The following is a 25,824-nucleotide window of genomic DNA, read 5'->3' as shown; positions in this document are numbered from 1 at the left end:
TTCAAAGAGATTAGCAATTAGTCAAATATGATATTTATGCACTCCTTATGATGCCATATGTTGCGAAATGATATCTAAACATTTCTAAAGGGGGGGGGCTTTTGAGATAAATTGTTGGAATAAATAAAGATCAAATACAAATAAAACAACTCCTGTGCTTGCAATGCTCATTCACAATTTTCAGACAATTTTATTTTATTTCAACCAGCTCTTTGACAGAAGAAAATTTTAAATGCATGAAACATTGTTTGTCGAATGTCTGAGTGGTAGTAGGTTGTCCTTATGAATTTGGTTGGTTGTTTGTTTGTTTTTTTATAAAAAGCCAGATAAAAGTAATTGAAATTACATGGAAATCGCCATGCATTGATACAACTGCAGCATAGTGGGATAGTGGGTTGACCCTTTTAATTATTTACAGAATTTAAGCTCAACCCTGACTACAATGTATTCTCTTTCTCGTCCATTGAAGGACACAAAAATTCAGAAATGGCCAGGCTATACTGCCACCTACAGGAGATTGGGACACTGGCAAATAGAAAAATTGTACCAGTCATCTTGTAATACTTTCTCTACCCAAAATGCCTCAGTTTTTTACTGGTGTCTTAGGAGGTTGGATGCCTTTTTCTTCAGTTTTATTAAAAATATAGATTTTTTTTTTTTCTCAGTGACCACAAGCAAGATTCATCCCTACACCACTGCCTAAGCTGGTCTCTGCATAGCTGCTATCTGGCTTTTCCTGAGCACTGTCTGTACCCAGCCCTTGTTGAAGTGGCTGTGTGGGCTAGCCTGGAATGTGACCTTTGGGCATTAGGCTCTGCAATGTGGTGCTTTATCGATCTTAAAGCTAGACTAGACTAAAGTTAGACTACACTGCATCTGAGAACCACATACCAAAAACACTATTTAATTAATTTTTAGTATTCAAAGCAAACTGATCCATCCATTCATGTCCCCATGCTTTATTTTGCTGACAATTCACTTTGAAACCCCCCCTTGCATGCTGTGGGCATCTTAAAGTGATTGTAAAGTCTAGTTTTTTTTCCCTATAAAAATAACAAGCATGTTATGTTTATACAGGGGGGGGGGGGGGGGGGATACGGCGCTCAAAAATGATCTTCAACTAAAACAAATCAAATAAACTTATATAAATTTGCAAATGCCCATGCAAAAAAATTTGTGAATAGGTGAATATAGTGATTAAATGAAAAAATTCTTTAGTGCAAAATGCCAGCAAGAGATATCCCAATCTAAATTGCAGCTGGTGAATGTCCTGAGGCTTGATAGAAGAATTTGTTTGCTTTACACCTCCACCTTCTCTCATTCACCCAGTGAGTGCAAGATAAACTGCTTACCAGAACTAATGGACCCCTTGATTATAGGTCGTCGCATACGCGTTATCCTTTTAACAGCTGATCAAACCGGACAGATGTCCCATCAATAAACCTCCGCGGTATATATGACAATGGATGTCTGGGAACACTCTCTCTCAGGGTAAATGTATAATCAAGTTGTATATTATATATGAACCATGACATATATGGAGGGAAAAAAAGAAGGCTCTCATGGCGTAAAATCACACATTGAAACCTTTTAATGATTAAAAATGCACTTACTACAATAAAGTAGATAAAAGCCTTTTGTATAAGGAGATCTCGGTTTTCAGGGTGTAGGAACGCCGCTTCCGCATTCCATCTGCATTCCACCTCAAACCAACTTCCCCTTGTTACAATCTCACGTCCCCGATGCGTTTCGTCAGCACATCGCCAACGTCATCAGGGGTCATGTGACAAGCATGTTGTACTTACCTCCTCTGTGCAGTTGGTTTTGCACAGAGCAGCCCAGATCTTCCTCTTCTCAGTCTCTCTTCTGTGATCCTGGCCCCTCCCACCTGTTCAGTGTCCCAACAGCAAGCGGCTTTCTATGGGGGCACCCAAGCAGAGTCACAGCCCCCTTTGTCCATTAAGACACGGAGTCTCTGCCCTACCCCCTCTCTCCTGATTGGCTAGCTGACTTTGACAGCAACTGGAGCCAATGGCACAACTGCTGTGTCTCAACCAATCAGGAGGGAGAATCTCGGATGGCTGAGACACTCAAGGACATTGCCGGACAGAGAAGGACCTTGGGTAAGTGTTAGGGGGGCTGCTGGACACAGAAGGTTTTTTTTTTATCTTAATACATAGAATACATTAATGCATTACCTAATGCCTTACAACTACTTTAAGTAATGGCAGATGACTCATGTAGCAATACCTTCCTGGATTCCATTTGTCCTTAGCTCAGGTATGCAAACAGGAGTGTGTGCTTAACTGAGAAACCCCTCCTGGAGACTCCTGGGATGGATTAAATTTGTCTATGCATGGAAAGCAGGAAGTAACTAAAGAAATGTAAAAAAAACAAGGTTTAAAATAGCAAATGTAATATACTTTTCTATCCATTCACTAATGTTAGCAGCATAAGGATGAAAAAAATAGTCAATGTTGATTGAGAGAGTGAAGTTTACCTTACTGTGTTAAGTTATCACCATGCTGAAAAAAAGTCTACAGTCTACACCATGTGTGTCATAGGATCATTCCCCAATTTTCAGGGAATTTTGCCCTCCTTACATAATCTCCCCTTCTCTCATTAACTCTTGGCCCTTTTCAGCCTCCCACTCTACTTTTGGGGATTTGGGGTCTCTGGGCGGGACATCCTGATGGTTTCTATGAAACAGGATGTCTCTGGCATACAGCATCATTCTCTTCTCGTTTGTGGGTTGGTCTATTCCCTCCACCCTTGGGGGGGGGGACTTAACTTGTTGGGGTGTTCCCATTGCTGAGACGTAAGTTTGGGGCTAGCGCTGGCTATTTCTTATCTGGTAGTTATGTTTCCAACAGTTTTAGTAGATTTTTGGTTTTCACATACACCAGTTTTAGCTCAAATTTCTTTTGGCTGGAATCATTCCACTTGGCTGTTTGTCAGTGATCTCTTCTGTTCTGATCTTAAAGTGGAACATAACCCACTGCCACATTTGGCACTTTTTGGGATTGAGGGGGGAGCGGGTACCTGGTTTTGACAAGTACCTGCTCCCACTTCTGGTAAGATGCATTGCAGCGATCTGAGATGGAAAATAGGCCTCCCTCCTTCCCTCGCAGCCTTCTGGGACACATCACAGGTCCCAAAAGACTACAGGACCATTCACAAAGTGCAGCACCACTAAAGCATTTTCCTTACTTACGATGCCGACGCCTGAATCTGAAGCCGATTGAAGAATGGGCTTGGGTGAGGACATCGCTGGATCCCTGGACAGGTAAGTGTCCTTATATCAAAAGTCAACAGCTACAGGATTTGTAGCTGCTAACTTTTTAAATGTTTTTGGCGGAGCCTGGAGCTCCTCTATTAGCATCAGGATGATCCTTAGTGGCCTGCTCTTTGTCATTGGAAGTTCCCCTGTCTGGTGGGTTTTACTCCATCTGGTTCAGATTCAGGAATTGGTCTGTCAGGTAGTTCTAAGTTGCAGAAAGTTCCCAGTCCCTTTTCATGAGCCTGTCAGTGGCTGTTACCCACTCCTCATATCAACTGCTTTTGGACAGTCCAGAACATTTCTAAATTCCGTGTCCCTCAATGGGCCAAAAAGAAAAAAAGAATGTTATAAATACGATAAAATCTTTTTCTTTGAAGTCCATCGAGGGACATCAGTCCCTCCCCTTAGTGTTTTTTGCTTGTTCCTAGTACTGCTTTCTAGAAAAACGTATGCTGGGTAAAGGAGGGGTTGCATTGGCTGGTGTACAATTTTGTTTGCCAGCCAGGTGTAGGCATCTGTATAATCTGACTGTTCTTGAATTTCTGTGTCCCTCAGCAGACTCCAAAGTAAATACAAAAAAGCAATTTGTTGGTTTTGGTTAGAGGGAGGTAGAGCTATAATTTATCAGGTTTGATGACTGTGTTACTGTTGGGGAGATTTCCCCTCACTTCTCCTGGTGAACAAACAGGAAGTGAGATGGGTAAATAGACAGCAATAAAAATAGGACAGAAATTCTCACCCTTCTCACCTTTGGTAAGAAAATGTGTATTACTGTTTGTAACCCCACTGAATAGATTTTAGTGCTTAAAGGTTTTGTGACCCCGGAGGAAGTAAGATAACATCTCCCCAATAAGAAAAGGTATAGCAATAACAAACCATCAGAGAATATAGCCTAATATTGGTAAATGTGTAAGCAGTGCTGGTAATTTATAATTCTTGGAGCAAAAGCAACACTGCTGCCTATAGTAGGAAATCCATTTTTAAAATAAAAATTGTTTCTATTTAACTCAATATTTTACCTTAGCTTTCTCCAATCAGCCCTAACACTAATTAAAATAGAAAAAAAGTGTGTTTTTAATTTTTTTTACTTCTTTTTGTCTATGAATTGCATAAAAAACAAAATCAAGAAAGCCTAGATAATATGGCGTTCATAATTCATCTCTCTATTTTTTTAAACCCTTGTATTAAAATGATGTAAAAAAAAAAGTATTTTAATGCTTCTTTTATAAACCCAATCAGGCTGTGTTGGCATTGAACATGATGCCAGAAGAAGAGAGCAGAGAGATAACCTGTTTAATGTGCTGCTTCATCCTTGTCCAATCAGCAGGCTGGGGTTGTTTCCATGTGCTGCTGTAGTCCCAGCCCTGGCTGTGCTGTCTGCTATGGAGCTGCTGTTCTCGCAGGAATGGCTGTAGAGAGTTACATATTCTTTGGCAGATAGAATAGATACCAGATATGTATTGCACCTTTGTATTTAGCTGTTTTTAGGCTTAACAATGGGCAGTAAACAGTTTATACCCAAGATTCTTATGACCTTGGAAAAACCTGCAATATAGCAGCTAGAGGAAAATAATGGAAATTGTCTGTTAGCTCTGGTGATGTGTGAACATTGTGAGAATCCCTCGCGTTCGCCTTTGTTTCCCATTCCCTTCTTATAATCCCTGTGGCTTTCCTCTTGTTGGAAAAGATTTTGTGCTCAAGAAACACTGCAAGCTAAATCATAAACCTTCTGCATAGCGTAGAGTAAGACGGACTCTATAATCAAAAAATATTGAAAGCATATCTTATGATGTTTTATCATTTTACATTTAGAAGATAAATTATAAAGAAGCAGGTTTTTACGATATCCAATATTATTCCCAATCAAATCAGAAGACAGAATATGAGTAAGTCCAAAGGAGTATAATTTCACTCACCACTTATTGAAATTGACACTTATCCTTCCCAGGAGTCTAGTACTGAAGTGGAAATTGTTCTGTATATTACAAGTTAAAATATAGTTGAGTACTGTCCGTGTCAGTTTTTATTGGCAATAACAGTTACATTTTCACAATAAGCTTTCGGAGTCTTTCAGGTTTAAAAAGTCACTACTCAAAGCACTTGAAACACTACCCTCCACCCATGGCTACAATACAACTGCTATAAAACATTATGTAAGCGGCCATTGTGGACCTCTCTTTTGTAGATGTTAATTCTCTGTCTGTCATGATTATACTTTAGCGTCAATGCTTTGAATCATTGGCACAGCATAGGAAAAGAGAATTCTGACACGTTCCTGCAATTCATTTACACCTTGTTTGTTCTGAGTCCGTAATTCAAACTATTGCAGCCAGACAACAGCTTACCTGCAGTTTGCATGTTCTTCCTGCATGGATTTCCTCTGGGTACTCCAGATTCCTTCTACATTCAAAAGACATGCTGGTAGGTTAATTGGCTCCTGTCATTTGTTGGTCCTAGTATTTGTATGTATGGATGAGAGCTAGATGGCAGTGCTATCTTAAGAGCATTAAAGGGCCCCGGGCAATGCAGTGCACTGGGGCCCCGCCTACACAATCACCCATGAGAATAAAAATGCTTATTATCGATAAGGTGATATTTATTGCTACAGCAGTGCCAGTTCCAAGTTCGGCAGCTGGGTCCGGTGAACACACATGAACGGGAGTCAGACTCATGTGGGTGTGCCTGTTTTCATAGAGGCGGGCAGGCATTCTAGCAGTTGTGGGCTCCCCCTCCTCCCTAGTGGCCTGACAGCAGCGCAGGGCCGACAGGTGCTTGCCACCTGCTAAGTTTGGTGGCGGGATGCACACGGGAATCGGGACTAATGCTTGGCTGGGCCTGGGTCACTGGGCAGGTGGGGCCCCCCAGCGTGCCCTTTTGGTAAGATGGCCCTGCTAAATGGTAAGCTCCTTGAGGGCAAGGACTGATGTGAATGTACATTACTGTATATATGAAAAGCGCTGCATACATTATCATCACTATATACGTACCAGTAATAAATAAAGGTGGACTTCTTTTGAGAGGCAACAGGCATGCAGAACTGTCTGAATTTCAATCCATCTTTGGCCAGCTTTACTCTAAACAAGTGCTTTAGGTGTCACAATATGCAGAAACTGTTAATTGTTTTTTAAAACTGTAAACATTTTATCAGTGAAATTCCATCCTTGAGCTCCAGTCAGTAACTTTGTCTGGGCTAAAAATGATGCCATCGTTCTTCTGCATGGGAAAGCATTTCCTCATCCTCTTGTCCCCCCCCCGGTTATTTACTTGCAACATGTAACCTTTAGCAAGTCACATGGTAAGAGGCTGCAGAAGACATTTGGAAACACAGCCGACAAGATTAACATAACTGTGTCATTATTGAACCAGCGTCTCAGTCCAGTAGATGCTGACCCAGTATCCAGAAACTAGAGGCTGAATATACATTGTTCTGTTGAATTTACAGATCATTTACCATGCATGTACAAAAGTGAGTACTCCCCCTTGCATTTTTGTAAATATTTTATTATATCTTTTCATGTGACAACACTGAAGAAATTACACTTTGCTACAATGTAACGTAGTGAGTGTACAGCTTGTATCACAGTGTAAACTTGGTGTTCCCTCAAAATAACTCAACACAAAGCCATTAATGTCAAAAGCGCTGGCAACAAAAGTGAGTACACCCCTAAGTGAAAATGTCCAAACTGGGCCCAATTAGCCATGTGACTCGTTAGTGTTACAAGGTCCCAGGTGTAAATGGGGAGCAGGTGTGTTAAATTTGGTGTTACCGCTCTCACTCTCTCATACTGGTCACTGGAAGTTCAACATGGCACTTCATGGCAAAAAACTCTCTGATGATCTGAAAAAAAAGAATTGTTGCTCTACATAAAGAAGGCCTAGGCCAGCGAGGGCAAAACTTGGCACTAGGGATAGACCGTTTATCGGCAAGGCCGATATATCGGCTGCCGATATGCACTTTCCCCGATATATCGATATCGGCCCCAGAACTGGCCAATATTTTTGTGACGTCATTCTGCCTTCTTAGGCCGCCTCCCTCACCTTGGACAGCCTTGTCTGGAGTCGGGACTAGTCTCGCGGGAGTCTATCACAGCCATACACCCACCCACAGCAGCCAGGTGCCAGCCAGCCACCCACATCCACAGGCCCTGTACCAGCCAGCCACAGGCACTGTACCAGCGAGCCAGCCACCCACAGGCTCTGTACTAGCCAGCCAGCCACCCACAGGCCCTGTATCTGCCAGCCACCCACAGGCCCTGTACCAGCCAGGCAACCACAGCCCCTGTGCCAGCCACCCACCTACCACAGGGTTCCGGCCAGCCAGCCACCCACCACAGGGTGCCAGCCAGCCACCCACCACAAGGTGCCAGCCAGCCAGCCACCCACCACAGGGTGCCAGCCAGCCAGCCATCCACCACAGGGTGCCAGCAAGCCAGCCATCCACCACAGGGTGCCAGCAAGCCAGCCATTAAGCATTAAACAAAAATTAACATGTTCGGTTCCAGATTTGTGTCAAAAATTGTCTTTATTTTTCAAAACTTTAAATGTACAAAATATCAGCCCATATCGGCCGATAATGATACGTTGTGACCAAAATATTGGTATCGGACCAGAAAAAACTATTCCAGTCTATCCCTACTTGGCACCCCAGATGCTTTGGAACTATGTTTCCCATATTGCTCACATACACTGCAGAGTGCATAAGCATCATGGGAAATGTAGTTCCAAAACATCTGGGGTGCCAAGGTTTGCCATCTCTGGCTAGGCTATAAGAAGATTGCCAAGACCCTGAAACTGAGCTGCAGCACGGTGGCCAAGACCATACAGCGATTTAAAAGGTCAAAGAAGCCAGGGGGTTTCCAGTCAATACTTACCAACCAGCCAGCTACCAGCCAGCGACCAACCAAATTAACCTGTCTAACAGTATGCGTTAAAAACAAGGGTTTAGTTGCACACCTTTGCAAATACATGCATAAGCTGCAGGCCCTGGCAAGGCACCCTGAAATCTGCAGACCCTAACTCTACCTTTAAAGAGTCTCCACAGTGGGAGCACATGTATTATAATGGATAGATGGAGGGAGGTAATACAGCGGGACAGCGCAGATTTGATAGGATGAACAATAAATTATTAAAGTACTCAGCGTGAATAAATAAATATATATAATGCACCTAAATGACAAATGACATACTCAATCACTATAAAACACCCCGTGAAGTGAATAAATAGAATTCATAAAAAATAATATAGAATTCATAAAAAATACAGTTCATAAAATCTCAAAAATGGAAAAACAGTCCAAATTATATTCCAAACAGGTGCTTCAGCAGGTAGCCAGTGAAAAGTATCAAACAGAAAACCGGAAATAAAGTGCTCAAGTGCTGGAAATCATGTGCAAATTCGTGCTGCAATGGTGTGGTGATAAGGTGACTTTTTCCTCTCCCCCCGGACGTTGCACTTACCGGACAAAATGGACCCCTAGACAATATAGTGTAAGGGTCACACAGGCAAAGTCCGGCATATGATCCGGGCAATACTCCTTAGCGCTTAGTTGGGACCACTTAGGGATCTCCTATGGGCTCTCACCAGGGTAGGACCATCATGCATAAAGCATACCTTAATGCTTAATGAATTGAGTCCTATGATTTTTACCTCCAGGCACTTGCATAGCTCAATCAAAATTAGCACAGCTGTGCAAGGGGTTAGCAAAGCAAGGGGTTACTCAATTTCATGTAAAACCCTTACCTAGATCACTCTATCAAGTAACTGTATGCCCACTTTTTGGTCATGCTCACAATTTCCGGTGGGCTGCCCAAGTAGCACACTACATTTTTATTTTCAATCCCTCTAAGGTGCCACTACTAATTGTTTTCAAATGTTAGCAGCTAAGGTTTATTTTTATGTTCATTGACACAAACTATAGAACTGAACTTGTATTTACTGACCATTAATAAAAGGTACACTGTTACATACCTTTGACCACTGTATGCTTCAATGTGCTTTAATGGGGCTACAGTCTGTGTTCTTATTACACTGGTTTTCTTTATAATTTTGCATCTTATACTTTCTGGCTAAGCAACTCATATGGTATGTCTAATTTTAACACATAATTCAGGGTCAGAGACTTAGTTCCTTCACTTATCACCAGCACAGCACCCCACAAGAATGGTCTATAACTGTACCTGACTGTATGTATAGTTTACAAGGTACCTGATAGAGGTGCTTATATATACACTGCCTGGCCAAGAAAAAGTCGCCACCAAAAAAAAGGTCACACTCTAATATTTAGTTGGCTTTGATTACGGCATGAATTCGCTGTGGCATTGTTACGATAAGCTTCTGCAATGTCACAAGATTTATTTCTGTCCAGTGTTGGATTCATTTTTCACCACGATCTTGCATTGATAATGGGAGAATTGGACCACTGCGCAAAGCCTTCTCCAGCACATCCCAAAGATTCTCAATGGGATTAAGTTGTGGACTCTGTGGTGGCCAATCCATGTGTGAAAACAATGTCTCATGCTCCCTGAACCACTCTTTCACAATTTGAGCCCGATGAATCCTGGCATTGTCATCTTGGAATATGCCCGTGCCATCAGGGAAGAAAAAATCCATTGGATGGGATAACCTGGTAATTCAGTATTTTCAAGTGGTCAGCTGACCTCATTCTTTGGGCACAGGCAGTAACTGTCTAATAGGATAGTTACTGCATGCTTAGTTTAGTTAGTTGCTTAGGTAATTCCAGCAACTTTTTTTTTGGCCAGGCAGTGTATAAATGTCTTCATTCTATAGACTGTATAGACTTTTTACTCATTTTACAATCCTCTGTGGACCCAGTAAAAAATCTTGATTAGCACTAGATTCTATGTGTCGGGTAGAATAATAATTTAGCTATATATTTTTATGTGTGGCTAATTGCAGTGGATATAAAGTGGAGAAGTGTTCATTTGGATGCAGCCTAGCAGGATCTGTGTTCTAAAATAGATACCCAATTATATATAGATGAGCACATTAATACAGGGTGTATTTAAACAGAGATTTAAGATTTAAAAAAAACCCAGTATTTCATTTTATTGTAAAAAAAAAAAGGAAAAAAAAAAGCCCACTTGTTTGGTAGGTCTAAGTACTAATTATGTAAATGAGCAAACCGATTTCCTCTATTTTACCTGAAATACATACACAGCTGGGCTTTTTCCTATGAATTCTGACTCAAAGAGATCTGATTAATTAAGTGCAGCTTTGTTAACATATTCTCTTTGATGGATACTTAGCATTTCTGTCACTAGCTTTGAAGCCTGTATTTATGCTTAAAATATTTCAAGGTGACACAGAATCATATACTGTAGTTCTCCTCTCACATCAGAAAGTACAGTGGAAATTCTAAGATCTGACCTTCCATAGCAAAGTGATTTAAAGGCATTATAGATACAGGTACATTGATTTGAAGGGAGTCTGTGTTATGTTTTTTTTTTTTTGCAGAATATATATATATATATATATATATATATATATATATATATATATATATACTGTATATAAATAAGCTTAACTTCAAACATGAATAACACAAAATAATACAGCTTTATGTACAATGTACACTACAAATATTTCATACACAAGTACCTGCATTTATATTGATATGTCTAATGGCGCTTTTCCACTGCATGGAACCGAACAGTTCGGCTCGCTTTTGTGCTTTTCCACTGCTGGTACCGCATGGTATAGTGTAAGAACGGTTCGGTACGGTACGGTACGGCGGTGCTTTTCCACTGCATGGAACCGAAAGGTACGGCTCTCAAAAACAGTACCTACTCGATTGTGGTTCCAACAGCTACCATAACCGGTACCATATCCCACAATCCTTTGCATGCAGTCACTACTAGCCACTAATTGGTCAGAGAATCCCACCCACCCCGTTGTTATCCCACCCACTTAACTTTAGTACTACTTTAGTGGAAAAGCAAACCATACCGTACCGTACCGAACCGTTCCAACACCGTACCATGCGGTACCAGCAGTGGAAAAGCAAACAGGGCCAAGCAGGGCCGAGTAGAGCCGAGCCGGTACTTGCAGTGGAAAAGTGCCATAAGTAAAGTTTTTGTTCCTCTTGCCCCCAGGCCCCCTGTCTCCCTGTAAGCTTCTACCTTGAACTATCCAGCATGCCCAGGGCTTGGGCGTTTTCACAACTGGAACACTTTTTTTTTTTACAGTAATATATGCTATTCCCCAGACATCTTCACATATCCTCAAAGTCTCATGCCAGGTCTCTTTCTTTGGAAGTCTATTTTAAATAAATTGCAATATGTCCTATACATTTTTTGCTGGCTACTTTGGACTTGCGTCAATATTGGCCATTTAGTGGACCCAGAAATGGTAAGAATATGTAACAAATGAAGTTATTTTGGCATGTTTCTATAGCAAGCTGCTATGTCATTTTTCTTGCTCCAGTTAATGCTTGCCAGCCCCTGTTGTTCAGTGATTTGTATGGTACAACTTATTACTTTCCTTCTGCCTCATGTATTCCTTTCCTTCCAAAAACTCAGCAAGCTTTTCCAGGCCTATTAAATGCTGTGTTATACTGTTATAAGTACAAGAATTCTATTTATTGGAATTGTTTGGATATTCTGTGCAGGCTGTGAATATAAAATGATAGGCCCTATTACGAATAGATTTCAAAATACACTACAATGATTTATATAGCCCTTTACTATGACTTCAAGGCATATCATTAAAAATGTGGGATTTTTTTATGTAGTTGGACGTTTATTGAAGAAGAACTATAAGAACACTTACAAAGACACATTTGTGCAATTACAATTGTCCAAGAAAAATTGCAATAGCTTCAATGACTCAAACATACATAATAAAGTATAGAAACTATACCTTTAAGTCATAGATTACACATTGATACCAATGCCAGATGTCTGGTTATGTAGCTGCTTGGTAATGTGTAGTTCAAAGGAGGTTGTTCTAATAAGCAACTAGTGGGCAAGCATTATTGCAGTTTAACAGAAAGTAAAGAAAAGGGGGGGGGGGTCTGAGGAGAGAGTAAGTGGGGTAGTGTTTTCCCCAGTTACCAACCTATCTTTCACAGCTTATCTTGGGCGTTTTGGATGGCCCAGCTGACGAACTACTAAATCGGGTCACTCTGCTAGTCAAAGCATGCATAATTAACTATTGAGGCTCGAAAGACAGTGGAATCCATTAAAAGAACCCATGGTTTACAAGAAGTCTTTAACCGGGTTTGTTTATCATGTAAATAAGCCAGTAGGAACTCTATTCTTGTAAGATGACAAAGCTCCTGGACACATTCTGTAAGAGATGGGACCGTAGAAGCTTTCCAATGTCTGGGAATAACTATTTTTGCCATAGATTTAAAGTAATGGGCAATATGACCTTTAGGCCAAAATCTGGCATTATAGAAAGGGGGGAAACCTTTTATGGAGTTCCCAATATAACTTCCCCAGTAAAGTTTTTATATAATACACTTCCTACTTTGCATGTTTGACTGCAATGTTTGGCAACAACAATAGTGGTCCACAGATTCCACAAAGGGAATTGTTGCAGAGCTAATACACATACATCGGATGAACAGTATGTGTTTTTTTTTTCTGCCAAGCCCCCCCCCCCCCCCCGATGACAGTTTCAAATCGCATGAAAAGTTGCACCCCATTGTCTGCATTGGAAGCGGTCAAATCAGTGCGACTCCGACCCCGTCGGAAAGTAAGTTCCTGCACTACTTTTTGCAAGTTCAGGTGGGAATTGCATAGATATCTGTGCATGAAGTCACACAGATGTCTTCCAAGTCGCACCTGAAGTATCACTGAAATGCTACTTTAAAATTGTGCTACTTCACTTGAATCTGATCAAGTGATCTCAATGTCGCGATCGGTGTGACCAGGGCGTAAATGCACATTTCTGCATGTCTGCTAATAGTCTTTTTAACCTTCAGTATGGATACTTTAAAAATGAAAAAGTAAAAGAGGTGAATAAATCTTAGTTTTAACTATACTATTCTTTTTGGTTTGTTGCTAGTGGGGTCTTGTTCAAGTGTGTGTATGGAAGTATACATTGTGATCAGTCTAGCAAAGTCCTATGGCAATATAACTTCCTCTACTCACCTTTACTTTGACAGTCCCTGGGTGCTTTAACAAAGCTGTACACTTGGGCTCACATTTCCTGTTTGAGCTTCAGTCCAGTAAGAAGCCAACTTCAGGCAAATGAAAAAAAAGAAACCCCAACAAAGACTGAAAACAAAAAAATCAGCTCTGACTGCAATACTTACCTCTTCACCAGCACTGTCCCTACAGTAATTCTTAGATGTCCTTAGTCTTCTGTTTAAATGACCTGGGGTGTCATTACCACACCACCCTTGACTCACATACAGTGATGCAGTCAGCACCACTCTATGCATCACTGAGGACTGCCTACCACTGGAGAAGTTCCAAAGAGGAAGAGGACCCTGAGCAATATGTAATTGGCCCAAAGACATCTGCAAAACATAAGTATAACAAAAAAGCTAAAGACACTGCTGAGGATTCAAGCCCAGAGTTGGGCTTTAAGCCCCGGTTCACATCAGTGCGATGACAGACATTGCATGTGATGCGCAACGCACTGCTCTTAAAATTACATGCGATGTCTGTGCGATGCAAATTCAGCCATACAGATTGTATGGCTGAATTCACATCGGATTCGGACACAACACGCACAGGACCTTTTTTTGGGTCCGCAGCAGAATCGGATCGCATGGTGGTTCACAGCTAGGCGATCTGATTCATGTCCGAACTGACAGTTCGCACTGTGATATGCAAACTTCTCTGGGGGTGTCGTTAACTTTGTATTGACACCCCCAGCGATTCACATATGGCAGTGTGAAGTGCCTGCAATTTAAATGGGATGCGGGAACCCGCAGTGGATTCGCAGGATTTCAGCATTGCATATATGTGAACCGGCACTTAGTCCTGTTTCAGGTAAGCCCCACTCTGTTCCTTTGCAGGGTCAAGATACAGGAGTTAGGAAATAGTTCATGAATGTAACAGATCATTACACTGCATGTGGTTTGGAAAATTAATTTCTTTAGTGCCAATATATTACAGAGAACATTGACCTATGCATCAGGAATCTATAATGCAAACTGATAAGTGCTGGCATGGTCATGCTGTTTCCTGTCCATCCCACCCTAATTGCACCCAGCTTGACCAGTGACTAAGGCAGCCCATAAATTATTTTTTTTTGCTATGTTCAACCAGCGGGATAAACAAAAACGACTCGATTCCCCTATTCACACATTCTAGGTGGATGGGGAGATCCTCCAAGATGAGCCTTTGTATTCTGACAGGAGAGATGTACCGAACTGTTCGCCGGCGGACAGTTCCCGGCGAACTTCGCATGTTCGCGTTCGCCTCGGCGGGCGAATATATGCGATGTTCGGTCCGCCCTTCTATACATCATCATTGAGGCAAACTTTGACCCTGAACCTCACAGTCAGCAGACACATTCCAGGCCAATCAGCATACCTCCCTCCCAGACCCTCCCACCTCCTATAAATAAGCAAGGGCAGCATCCATCTTAGATCATTTCTGAAGCAGTGTGTTAGTGAGAGCAGGGAGAGTGCTACTGCTGCTGCTGCTGTTAATAGCTAGGGACAGTTGTTAGTCAGTGTTCCCGGTCTTGTTAGTCAGTGTTCTTGGTACACTCCTGCTGTAAGGACAGCACCCCAAAAAGCCCTTCCTAGGGCTGGTATTTGAGTTTTTTTGGGGGATATATATATATATATCTATTGTCCCCAAAAAGCCCTGTTTAGGGCTGGTATTTGTGTAATTTTTTTTGTTCTGTGATATATATATATATATATCTATTGTCCCCAAAAGCCCTTTTTAGGGCTGGTATTTGAGTATTTTATATATATATATATATATATATATATATATATATATATATATATATATATATATATATATATCTATTGTGCACTGCAGTTGCCTGCCCGCTGTGTGTGAGAGGCCACAGACCCACCACAGACTGTATTGTGTGCACACCACACTCATTTCGGGTGGCACAGGCACAGTACCTTGCATTTTAAAAAATAATTTTTTTTTCCTCTGTCATAATTGCAGTGAGTGCTGTGTCAGGTCCACAGAGTGTACTGTACCCACTGCAGTGCACTGCCCACCACTGATATATATACGGTGGCACAGCATCTTGTTGCAAATTGAAAAAAAATATTTTTTATTATTGCAGTTGCCTGGGCTGCCAGTGACTGTCAGGTCCACAGAGTGTACTGTGCCCACTGCAGAGCCCACCACTGATATATATACGGTGGCACAGCATCTTGTTGCAAATTGAAAAAAAAATATTTTTTATTATTGCAGTTGCCTGGGCTGCCAGTGACTGTCAGGTCCACAGAGTGTACTGTGCCCACTGCAGTGCCACTGCCCACCCACCACTGGGGTGGCAGGCATGACTTTTTTTGGATTAGTGTCTGGGGGGGTCTAAAAGGTGTACCTGTGAAGTTTCAGCTCTGTAGCATGTCCAGAACCAAAAAAAAAAGATCATATAGGTGTAAAAGGGGTTCCCACCATCCCTGCTCTACTGAAAAATTATCTTTTTTTCTGGTTCTGGACATGCTACAGAGCTGAAACTTCACAGGTACACTTTTTAGACCCCCTAGACACTAAATCACACAAAAAAGTTCTTAAAAATTGTCATTTTTGATAGAGAGCCAATTATTGGAAAAATTAAAAAAAAAAAAATCTTTGGATTTAGTGTCTGGGGGGGGGGGGGTCTAAAAAGTGTACCTGTGAAGTTTCAGCTCTGTAGCATGCCCAGAACCAGAAAAAAAAGATCATATAGTTATAAAAAGGAGGGTTCCCACCATCCCTGCTCTACTGAAAAATTATCTTTTTTTTCTGGTTCTGGACATGCTACAGAGCTGAAACTTCACAGGTACACTTTTTAGACCCCCCAGACACTAAATCACACACACAAAAAAAAAGTTCTTAAAAATTGTCATTTTTGATAGAAAGCCAATTATTGAAAAAAAAAAAAAAAAAAAACAACAAAAAAAATTCTTTGGATTTATTGTCTGGGGGGTCTAAAAAGTGTACCTGTGAAGTTTCAGCTCTGTAACATGTCCAGAACCAGAAAAAAACTTAGAATTAGGGTTAGGGCTAGGGTTAGGGTTAGGGTCAGGGCTAAGGTTAGGGTTAATTTTAGTGCTTAGGGTTAGAGGGGTAGGGGTAGGGTTACTAACTCTAACCCTAAGTATCTCACCGTAACCCTAACCCTATCCCCTAACACTAAACCTAACCCTAACCCTCTAACCATAACCCTAACCCTCTAACCTTAATCCTAACCCTCTAAGCCTAGCCATAATCCTAACCCTAACCCTAACCCTAGCCCTAAGCCTAATCCTAGCCCTAACCCTAATTCGTATTTTTTTCTGGTTCTGGACATTCTACAGAGCTGAAACTTCACAGGTACACTTTTTAGACCCCCCAGACGCTAAATCCAAAGAAATTTTTTATTTTTATTTTTTTAAATTTTTCCAATAATTGGCTCTCTATCAAAAAGGACAATTTTTAAGAACTTTTTTTTGTGTGATTTAGTGTCTGGGGGGGGGGGGGGTCTGAAAAGTGTACCTGTGAAGTTTCAGCTCTGTAGCATGTCCAGAACCAGAAAAAAAATAGAATATGGGTTAGGGCTAGGGTTAGGGCTAGGGTTAGGGCTAGGTTTAGGGTTATTTTTAGTGCTTAGGGTTAGACTGTTAGGATTAGAGGCGTAGGGGTAGGGTTACTAACTCTAACCCTAAGTATCTCACCGTAACCCTAACCCTAGCCCCTAACACTAAACCTAACCCTAACCCTTAAAGCCCAGTTCCTGTCCCATTTTGGTCGGTTCTGGTCTGTTTGCGGTTGTTTGCGGTGCGTTAAACAGGGAGTTTGGTCTGTCACTGGGAAGCAGGCGTAACCCTTACACTACCTGATCAATACAACATCATACCTGATCGTATACACACACTGGATGTTTTAAAGCACGTTATTCCAAACAATTTAGGAATGTTAGGTGATTTATTCTCTTTATGGATTAAAACCCGACTCTGCGTCAACTACGTAATTTTCCATGGGAGTTTTGCCATGGATCCCCCTCCGGCATGCCACAGTCCAGGTGTTAGTCCCCTTGAAACAACTTTTCCATCACTATTGTGGCCAGAAAGAGTCCCTGTGGGTTTTAAAATTCGCCTGCCTATTGAAGTCTATGGCGGTTCGCCCGGTTCGCCGTTCGCGAACATTACATTTTATGTTCGCGACATCACTATCTGACAGTAGGGAGACCTCCCCGCCTTCAGAAAACACTGATTAGTATAGCCGACGGCACTGATCAAGCATAGGTTTTCCAGCAGGGTGGTTGTACAGAATTTGATGGGTAGATCAACTTCTGTACAACCACCCTCCCAATACATGATTCAAAACTCTGCTGGTTCCTGCTGAACCAGCCAAATTTTGATCCATGTATGGGTGGCTTTAGTGGCCAATAGAGAGATATGGAGATTGAAGGGTTCTAATTTCCATATGACTTTGAAAGGTTCTGTTGCGATTTAAATGATAGAACGCCTCAGGCTTTGGCTGTGCATGCTGACTGATTACATGATTACAGTTTGACATTAGTATGATATAGCCAGTTTTTCTACAATATAATGATTTGCTTTTATGTACTAGAGTTTATGAGTCTGTTATGTATGAAGTTTGATGTATTTACAGATAGGTGGCTTGCTCTGGATTTCCAAATATATTTTAAAACATTTTCTTTTCAAGGTGGATCCTTTTTTTTTTATATTATATATAGTTACATGTTTATTATAGCCATTCTTGCTTTTATGTAAGAGTATATTCCGTATATATACTTTAATGATATGTGTATGATGGTTCTTCTTGCTGTTTAGTTATTAAAGAATGCTAATCACACTCTTCTTTGTGTTTATTTTAAAAGGTGTGTCTTTGCATGCTGATATTAAAAGTATTTGTAATTATTATCATCATTTTTTATGTTTGTGTTGATGATGACTTTTTATGTATGGAAATGCTTTGAATTAAAAGCAGCAAGTTTGTGCAATGCATGGAGTATGAATTATGTTCTGAAGATTGTTGTTTTTTACTCTAATGCATTGTGTGCTTTAGGATCTTTTCTCTTGTTTTCCCTAAATATTGTTCCTATGATTAAAGTGACATGTCAGCCAACTATTTAATACCTATTTGAAATTCGTATATGTAAACAATATATGTAAACCTATTCTGCCAATCTTGTGAGCAACCTAAGTTTTTGCTTTACTATGTAGGTCACTTTTCTATTTTCTACTGCCTACCTGCTCTTTGGATTGTAAAAAAATGATCGTCCTTTTGAAGGTCCACCGTTTGTTGTCCTCTTTCTGAAACCTGTCTAAACATCCTGTTTACTACTTTCCATATGAAAACATGTTAGAACGTTATGATCCATGCACTAAAGTGTGGTTAGATCACTATATGTATTTTTCCTTTCTCACTTCATTATTAATCATGAAGGAGATTATGGTAATAGAGTAGGACCAGGAAGTTTTCTCCCTTTTATTGTTGGAAAAGCAAGGCTTTTCTATCTATGACCTGCAATTAGCACAATCTTCAGAAGCTCTATTTGCTTGTTGGCACAGTTATTGTGAAATATGGAATTACAGTACATATAAAATGTGTCATGTGTATGCAAAATGTTATACAGGATGTGAAAAAATATGTACACCCTATGAAAGTTTACTTTTTAAGCATATTTAAAAAGAAAAACATTAGATCTTCATTTAAACAGTGCCTACAGATAAGGGTTATATCGTTAAACATTAACACAAGGAAAATTACATTTTTAATCATTCAATCCTTGGTCTCAGAAGCTAGTATTGCCCCCTACAGCAGATATCAACCTCAGTGGATTTTTTGCCCCCTCCTCCATGCAGCTTGTGGGTTTCCATGCATGAACTACCGGTTTCAATTTCCCCCACAATATTTCAATGTTTTTCTAATCAGGACTAGGCCCATCCATAGACCCTAATTTCCTCTTTTTGAGCCAGTCTTGGTGGATTTGCTATTGTGCTTTGGGTTGTTATTAATCCATTTTCATTTTACCTTCAACTTTCAGACAGATGGCCACACACATTCTTATCAAGAACACTTTGATTGGATGCAGAATTTATAGTTGACTTGATGGCTGCAAGCTTTCAAGGCTCTGAAGCCCCAAAACCACTTTAAAGTGATTGTAAAGCCTAGATTTTTTTTATTTAAATAACAAACCTGTTATACTTACTTGCTCTGTGCAATGGTTTTGCACAGAGCAGCCCCAAACCTCCTCATGGGGTCCCCTACCAGTGCTTGAAGCTCCTCCTCGTCTCTGTGTGCCCCCATAGCAATAGGCACTCCACCATGGACTGCAGCCAGAATTAAAGCAATGTTGGTAAATGCTGCCTCCTGCTCACTCCGCCACCCTGCTGCAATTACAAAAGTCCCACTGTTTATGCATGAGACACAACTGTTCTGCAGATGGCACATTGGCAAGCTGGGGGAGTGATCTACCTGTCACCTAGCTGCCATCAACTGGTAGATCATGATCGACAGGTCGCCGACTCCCCCAGATCTATTTTTCTATCTATCCCATAGGCAGCCCATTGATCATCTGAATGGGCTTGGGCAGGCTGACAACAATACTGCAAATTGCACAGCAGGAGGTAAGGGTTTTCTGCCTGAAACAGGAAATGCTGGTCCTGGCAGAGTCTCTAGGTAAGAGACTTTTCAAGTGTAATGCACTCCACATAGGAGCCGCTGATGAAATGGGATCCCCCACCCTGCACAGCCAGGCACACCGCATTTCCACAGGCACACTTGAGTCAGGAAACCGTCCAGCACTTTGTCTATTTTTTTTGTTTTATTGAAGGGATAAGGGGTATTATGGGATGCCCTCTTGACTTCAGAAAACTCTTCTGGGACAGCACCTTCTATATACAGCTATATACACTCCTTCTCTTCCTCCAGCACTCCATTTGCTTGCAGAAAAACAACACAGACTCAGCTGGGACACTTTTAGCAAATCTGGCAAAAGCACTCAGCCAGATCAAGCGAAAGCCCTTTACAGGCAGGGACTGTTGGCCCCTTTGGTTGTGTAGCAAAGTTCAGTGTCCAGCTTACATAGCCCTTTACAGGGAGGGACTGTTGGTCCCTTTGGTTGTGTAGCAAAGTCCAGTGTCCAGCTTACATTCCTGTAGCTACTGATCCCATTACCACCTCTTCATGCACCACCAGCCCACCTGGCTGCAGCTGTCTCTCTCACTAGCCCTCCTGGCTACTTCCCACAGTCCTCCCAGACTGAATACTCACCAGCCCACCCGGCTGACTTCTCCTCGAGAACTCCTGCACATGCTGACCTACTCCTGCTGTCCTCACACTTGCCCCATGCCTCCAAGAAGGATATTCTCTGTGTGTTGTAGAGGGTCCCTCTAACACACGAGCCCCAGGCCTGAGGTCACCCCCCCAGACTAGGGGTCACCCTCAAGGGCCACCAACATCCTTCTCAGCACTCCTTCTCCATCTTCCATCCGACTGACCCTTACTGGCCTGACCCAGAGTATTTAAGAGCGGCCCACCCCCTGCCAGCCCACCTGCTGGGGATTGGCTGGGGCCCTCATCAATACTCCAAGCAGCTCCCCCAGACTCCGCCCTCTACTTCTGGATGCTTCTCCAAGGTTTCAGATAGCAGGGAGAGTTACCAGGGGTGCTGCTTGATGAGTCATCCAGCCTCCCTGAGACATATCCCTGACCCAGATTCGGCCCAGGCCTGGCTCTCAGCGAGGCCAGTTTACCTACACCGACAACTATGTACACTAATCTAGCACACTAGCTAGAGGGTGCTACACAAGATATTCCTAATCAATTATTTGCTGAAGAAACATGATTCTAGAAAATGAAAAAAAGATTGAGGGTTTACATACACTCTAAAAACCTCTTTATTAAATAAGGATGATTGTGTCATTTCATTTGTGTTTCAACTTCCCCTTTTAAAATACCCAATCAAATTTCTCAAATATAAAGGCAAAATAAATTCACAAAATTGCTGCAAAATATGTTTATCTGATTTTACTATAGTAAAAACAACAACATCCCCAACAACAACAACACATAACTATAAAAATGATATTACAGAATATGAAATATTAATGCCAACTGATGAATAACTAAACAGCTCTTCAAATGCCTTCATTAGCTTCTCATCTACTGTTACTGAGGTTTAGTCATGCAAAATGTACAGTAAAGTAAACAGAATCAGTGGGAAATACCTATCAAGGGCTTTTAAAAAGCCAAAAATAAATGTTTTATATGTTTTCTTATCTGTGTGCACAGTAGTTTTCTTTTTAATATGATTTATGTGGTGTAGTGTTCAGCGAGAGAACGAAAAAAAGTTTTTGAGTGGGTTGTTGGTTAGCAAGTTAGTTGGACTTCTAAGGTAGTAATTATAGGTTACTGCATTTGTGTATCATCATTTCCTATTCAATTGTCATCTTAAAGCAGATCTTGCACTAAAAATTCAAGGTCCATTTATTTATTCAGGCCTCCTCAATTGCAAAATGCTAAAGTAAAGTTAAAAACAAAACTGGGGGAAAAGGTTAGTAAATATACTTACCTTCCTGCAGTGCTATTCTTCTGATGAGATCCGGGGAATACTGAGTACTCCAAATCAAGACATTACTGTACTGTGTTGGAGTGTCTTCTCATCTTCTCACAAAATTTGGGCTAAACAGCATTTTCTGGTATCTCATCAGAAGGATGTTGACATCAACCTCTGCAGTATAGAAGCTAGGCGATTATAGTATATTTACTCGCCTTTCTCTAGTTCTTACTAGCCTTGGGGACTGTTCTTTGCAAGGGTAGAGTACATGTCAGAACTGCATGGGCAGAAACATAATCCCATTTAACCTGTAAAATAAATTTATGTTGTTTGCCTGGAGTGCAGATTTAATTATTTTACAGATTACCATAATATTCTTTTGGAGAAACACAACACAATGTCACCCACTATTTATTGATTTTTGTTTGCTAGAATTACAGGTTGCTAATTTACAAAGTATATAGGACTATTGTTTCCTAAATATAAAACCATTTCATATCTTCTTTCTTTTGCAGACAGCCGAAGAAGGTGCATTCACATCCATCTATGCCTCCATTTCACCAGACCTGGAAGGAATTGGTGGCTGTTATTTATATAATGGACAAAGGATAAAATCTGCAGATTCAACATATAATACAGAGGTTCAGAAGAAGCTATGGGCTGAAAGCTGCAAGATGGCTGCACTTCCTGCTTTAACCTAAAATGTTTTGCTTATTATGTTTTGTTATGTCCACATATACAGTAGTTCAGTATTTTCTATACAAAATATTGGATCATTGTGGAGAAAGTACCAGGAAAATTGTGAAAAATATTTAAACAATAAATGCTTGTTAAAACATTAGCGCAGATTATTATTTTGTTAATTATACCTGATGACTATATGTGGTACACAAAATACATTTTCAGCAACCAAAATGATTTTTACAGCCATTTTCTAAAGGAAACTGGCCTTTTTTGTGTTATAAATAATAGGCAACAGCACCAATAAAGCAGGTTTAGCTTGTATTTTTTTTTTCTTTTTAGAAAAACTACCATTTACCATTTTGCTTGTTTAGGGTACTTGAGTTTATACAGAGACGGGGGTGGGGAACCTACGGCCCGTGGGCCATATGCGGCCCCCGAAATCAATTGGTCCAGCCCCCTGTGCCGCTTGGTCTGTCTGTCAGAGCTGAGCTGTCAGAACGGAGCCGATGTTTCTTGTATAGTTCCGGCTCCTTTCTGTCTGAAAGAATGCACTTTGCCTGTGAGGAGACTGACCGAGATACAGGAACCTCTATCTTCCTCCAGAGCGGCACCGCTCCTGAGTCTTTAGCCAGCATTTCCCACCAGCAGTACCCACAGCAGTACCAGCCAGCACTACCAGCCTGAGCCAGCAGTACCTACAGCAGTAACAGTCAGTACTGCCAGCCTGAGCCAGCAGTACCAGCCAGCAGCACCCACAGCACAGCAGTTCTTTTCAAAACTTACCACGGCAAAGGGTTGACTGCGCTCCACTGAAGACCTGGAAAACCAGTTGCGAGTAGCAACATCATCAATATCAGCGAACATCACACACCTCACCAAAGAGACGCAGTTCCAGCCATCACATTAGGGGTGAGTTATTAAATGTTTGACCAAATATAACAGGCTAATTTTTAAGTTTATAATTTTGTATGAACGATGTTATAAATATACAAATAGCCCTTAATAGAAAAAAGGTTCCCCACCCCTGATAGAGAGTAAAAATTATCCTTTCATGCACAAATAGCCTATTTATAGCCTTAAAATTTATGATGAACTCATTAAAGTTATTGTAAAGTCTTGTTTTTTTTTTTTAAAACAACAAACATGTTATACTTACCTGCTCTGTATAGTGGATTTGCACAGAGCAGCCCAGACCCTCCTCTTCTCGGGTCCCTCTTTGTAGCTCCTGGCCCCTCCCTCCTACAGAGTGCCCCCACAGCAGGCAGCTTGCTATGGGGGCACCCGAGCCAAGCTGCAGCTCCGTTTGTCCATTCAGAAATGGAGCTGCCATTAGGCCCTGCCCCCTCTCTCTCCCGATTGGCTTACTGACTTTGATTGCGTCTCAGCCAATCAGGAGGGAGAGTCCAGACGACCGAGGGACTCGCGGACATTGCTGGACAGAGATGGGGTTCAGGTGAGTATTAGGGGTGCTGGGGAGGCTGCTACACACAGAAGGATTTTTGTCTTAATGCATAGAATGCATTAAGATAAAAAACCTTCTGACTTTACAACTGCTTTAAGCATTCACTTGGCAGTAATAAGACATTTTAAAGATTAATCTGAAATCTTAAGAGTATGGTAATCGTACAACCAGAAATAATTTAAAACTTTATAATTATATTAAAGACTCAACAAGTAGTTCAAATTAAGAGATACTGATTGTGTTATTATTATATGCAACCTTTGCATCATTACCAATGACCACTTGCAGGGTTATTTATTCAGGACACTCAAATTCAGTGAAATGTAGTGACAATCCTGTTTCCAAAGAATATCCAATCATGTGCAAAGAAAAATGAATTTTTTCTCTTGCATATGAATGGATGCTAGAAGTCAGCAGAGATTTGTCTCTTTTACTAGAAAAAACAAGTCTCATTCATTGAGGCCCAACCGCACAACTTACAGGACTTAAGATACCACAGCATACACTCAGAAGTCTAGGGGCATCCATATTGTGATGAGTCAGGGCTGTTTTGGGGGCAAAAGGGAGACCTACTCAATATTAGGTGGGTCATCACAATGTTATGGTTGATTTGTGTAAGCAATTACAGCACTTTTTTTTTTTTGCATTTGGGATAAAGGTTTTCCATAAATTAATAAAAGCATATCATTGTAAAAACACTTTTCAGTGGTAAATGATTTGTCTCAACCCTCTAACTGCTACTTTGCCTGGACAGCTTAGTCTGTTGAAAAAAGTTGGAAAATAACAGACTTACTGGCTGGATCACCAATTTACAAATTTTTTTTTAGTTTTAGTACAACTTTAGGTAACCCTGTTGACCCCATAGCGGCCAATCTGCTTTCAGCAGTTTAATAGGGAGATGAAAAATGGTTTCTGGATGATTCTCATGTATATCTGCACTATGCATATTGTTTGGGTATGAGTTTATTAGAGTTTTTTTGTGATTCTATGTCATTTAAAGGCCAACCCCAGGCTCTAAGTAAAGCCTTGCTATTTGCACTTTACTCTAAATCTACTTATACTATGGGGTGGTTGCATTGTTTCACTTCCTGGAATTGGTGTGGGGACACATTGGATGCATTCAGCTTCCATTGTGCCATGTTGAGCTTCTGGTGTGTCTTTGTGCATTGAAGGAGGAATGGACTTCCTCCAGGCATACCTGCCCTTAATTTAGCCAATGCTATACTGTATATTTTGCAATATAGAGGGTCTCATAGACTCGATTTAGGACTGCACCATACAGAGGGCCCTTGATGAGACAGTGTAGCTTCCTTACATATTTTTGGAATATGTTTAAAGCCAACAGTTGGACAGTGTAATTCGTTTTTTGTTAGCTGCTAAGTGTGCTAGGAAACTTTTGTTTTGTTTTCTCTATGCAAATCTCATCCAAGTAAACCCCTTATTCTAAAAGCTAGCTGAAAATTGGGGTGATTGCCATTTTTGGTAAGCTTGCTGGATATACAATGTTGGCTATATGCAGCTTTTATGACAGCCCATTCAATGAAGTGTGACATAACGCACATTGACACTTGTGTTAAATGCACTGTAAAAATGTAAATAGGGACTTAAAGTGGTTACAGTAAACCCCCGTTCTATTGCAGTTCAGTTTTCGCAGTCCCGGTATATCGCGCAGCAGATAACACTTTATTCACACACGATAAGCAGACTTACACTGAAGATGACATGTGTCCT

The 25,824-nt window shown here is 41.0% G+C and overlaps 1 protein-coding gene across 2 annotated transcripts in view; it reads left to right on the top strand.

The window, feature by feature from the left end:
• DHRSX (dehydrogenase/reductase X-linked) overlaps window positions 1-22,688 on the top strand; it is a 766,480-nt gene extending 743,792 nt beyond the window's left edge. For both annotated transcript variants that reach the window (XM_082244855.1, XM_082244854.1), the window contains exon 7: window positions 22,463-22,688. In XM_082244855.1, the coding sequence (XP_082100981.1) occupies window positions 22,463-22,648 (186 nt within the window). In that variant the 3' untranslated portion in view covers window positions 22,649-22,688. The remainder of the gene's footprint in view (window positions 1-22,462) is intronic.
• The last annotated feature ends 3,136 nt before the right edge of the window (window positions 22,689-25,824 follow it).

The sequence above is a fragment of the Pelophylax lessonae genome (assembly GCF_965119305.1).
Source record: "Pelophylax lessonae genome assembly, chromosome: 2".
Classification (NCBI taxonomy): domain Eukaryota; kingdom Metazoa; phylum Chordata; class Amphibia; order Anura; family Ranidae; genus Pelophylax; species Pelophylax lessonae.
Note: the sequence above shows the minus strand (reverse complement) of the source record. Positions and strands in the feature narration are given on the sequence as shown.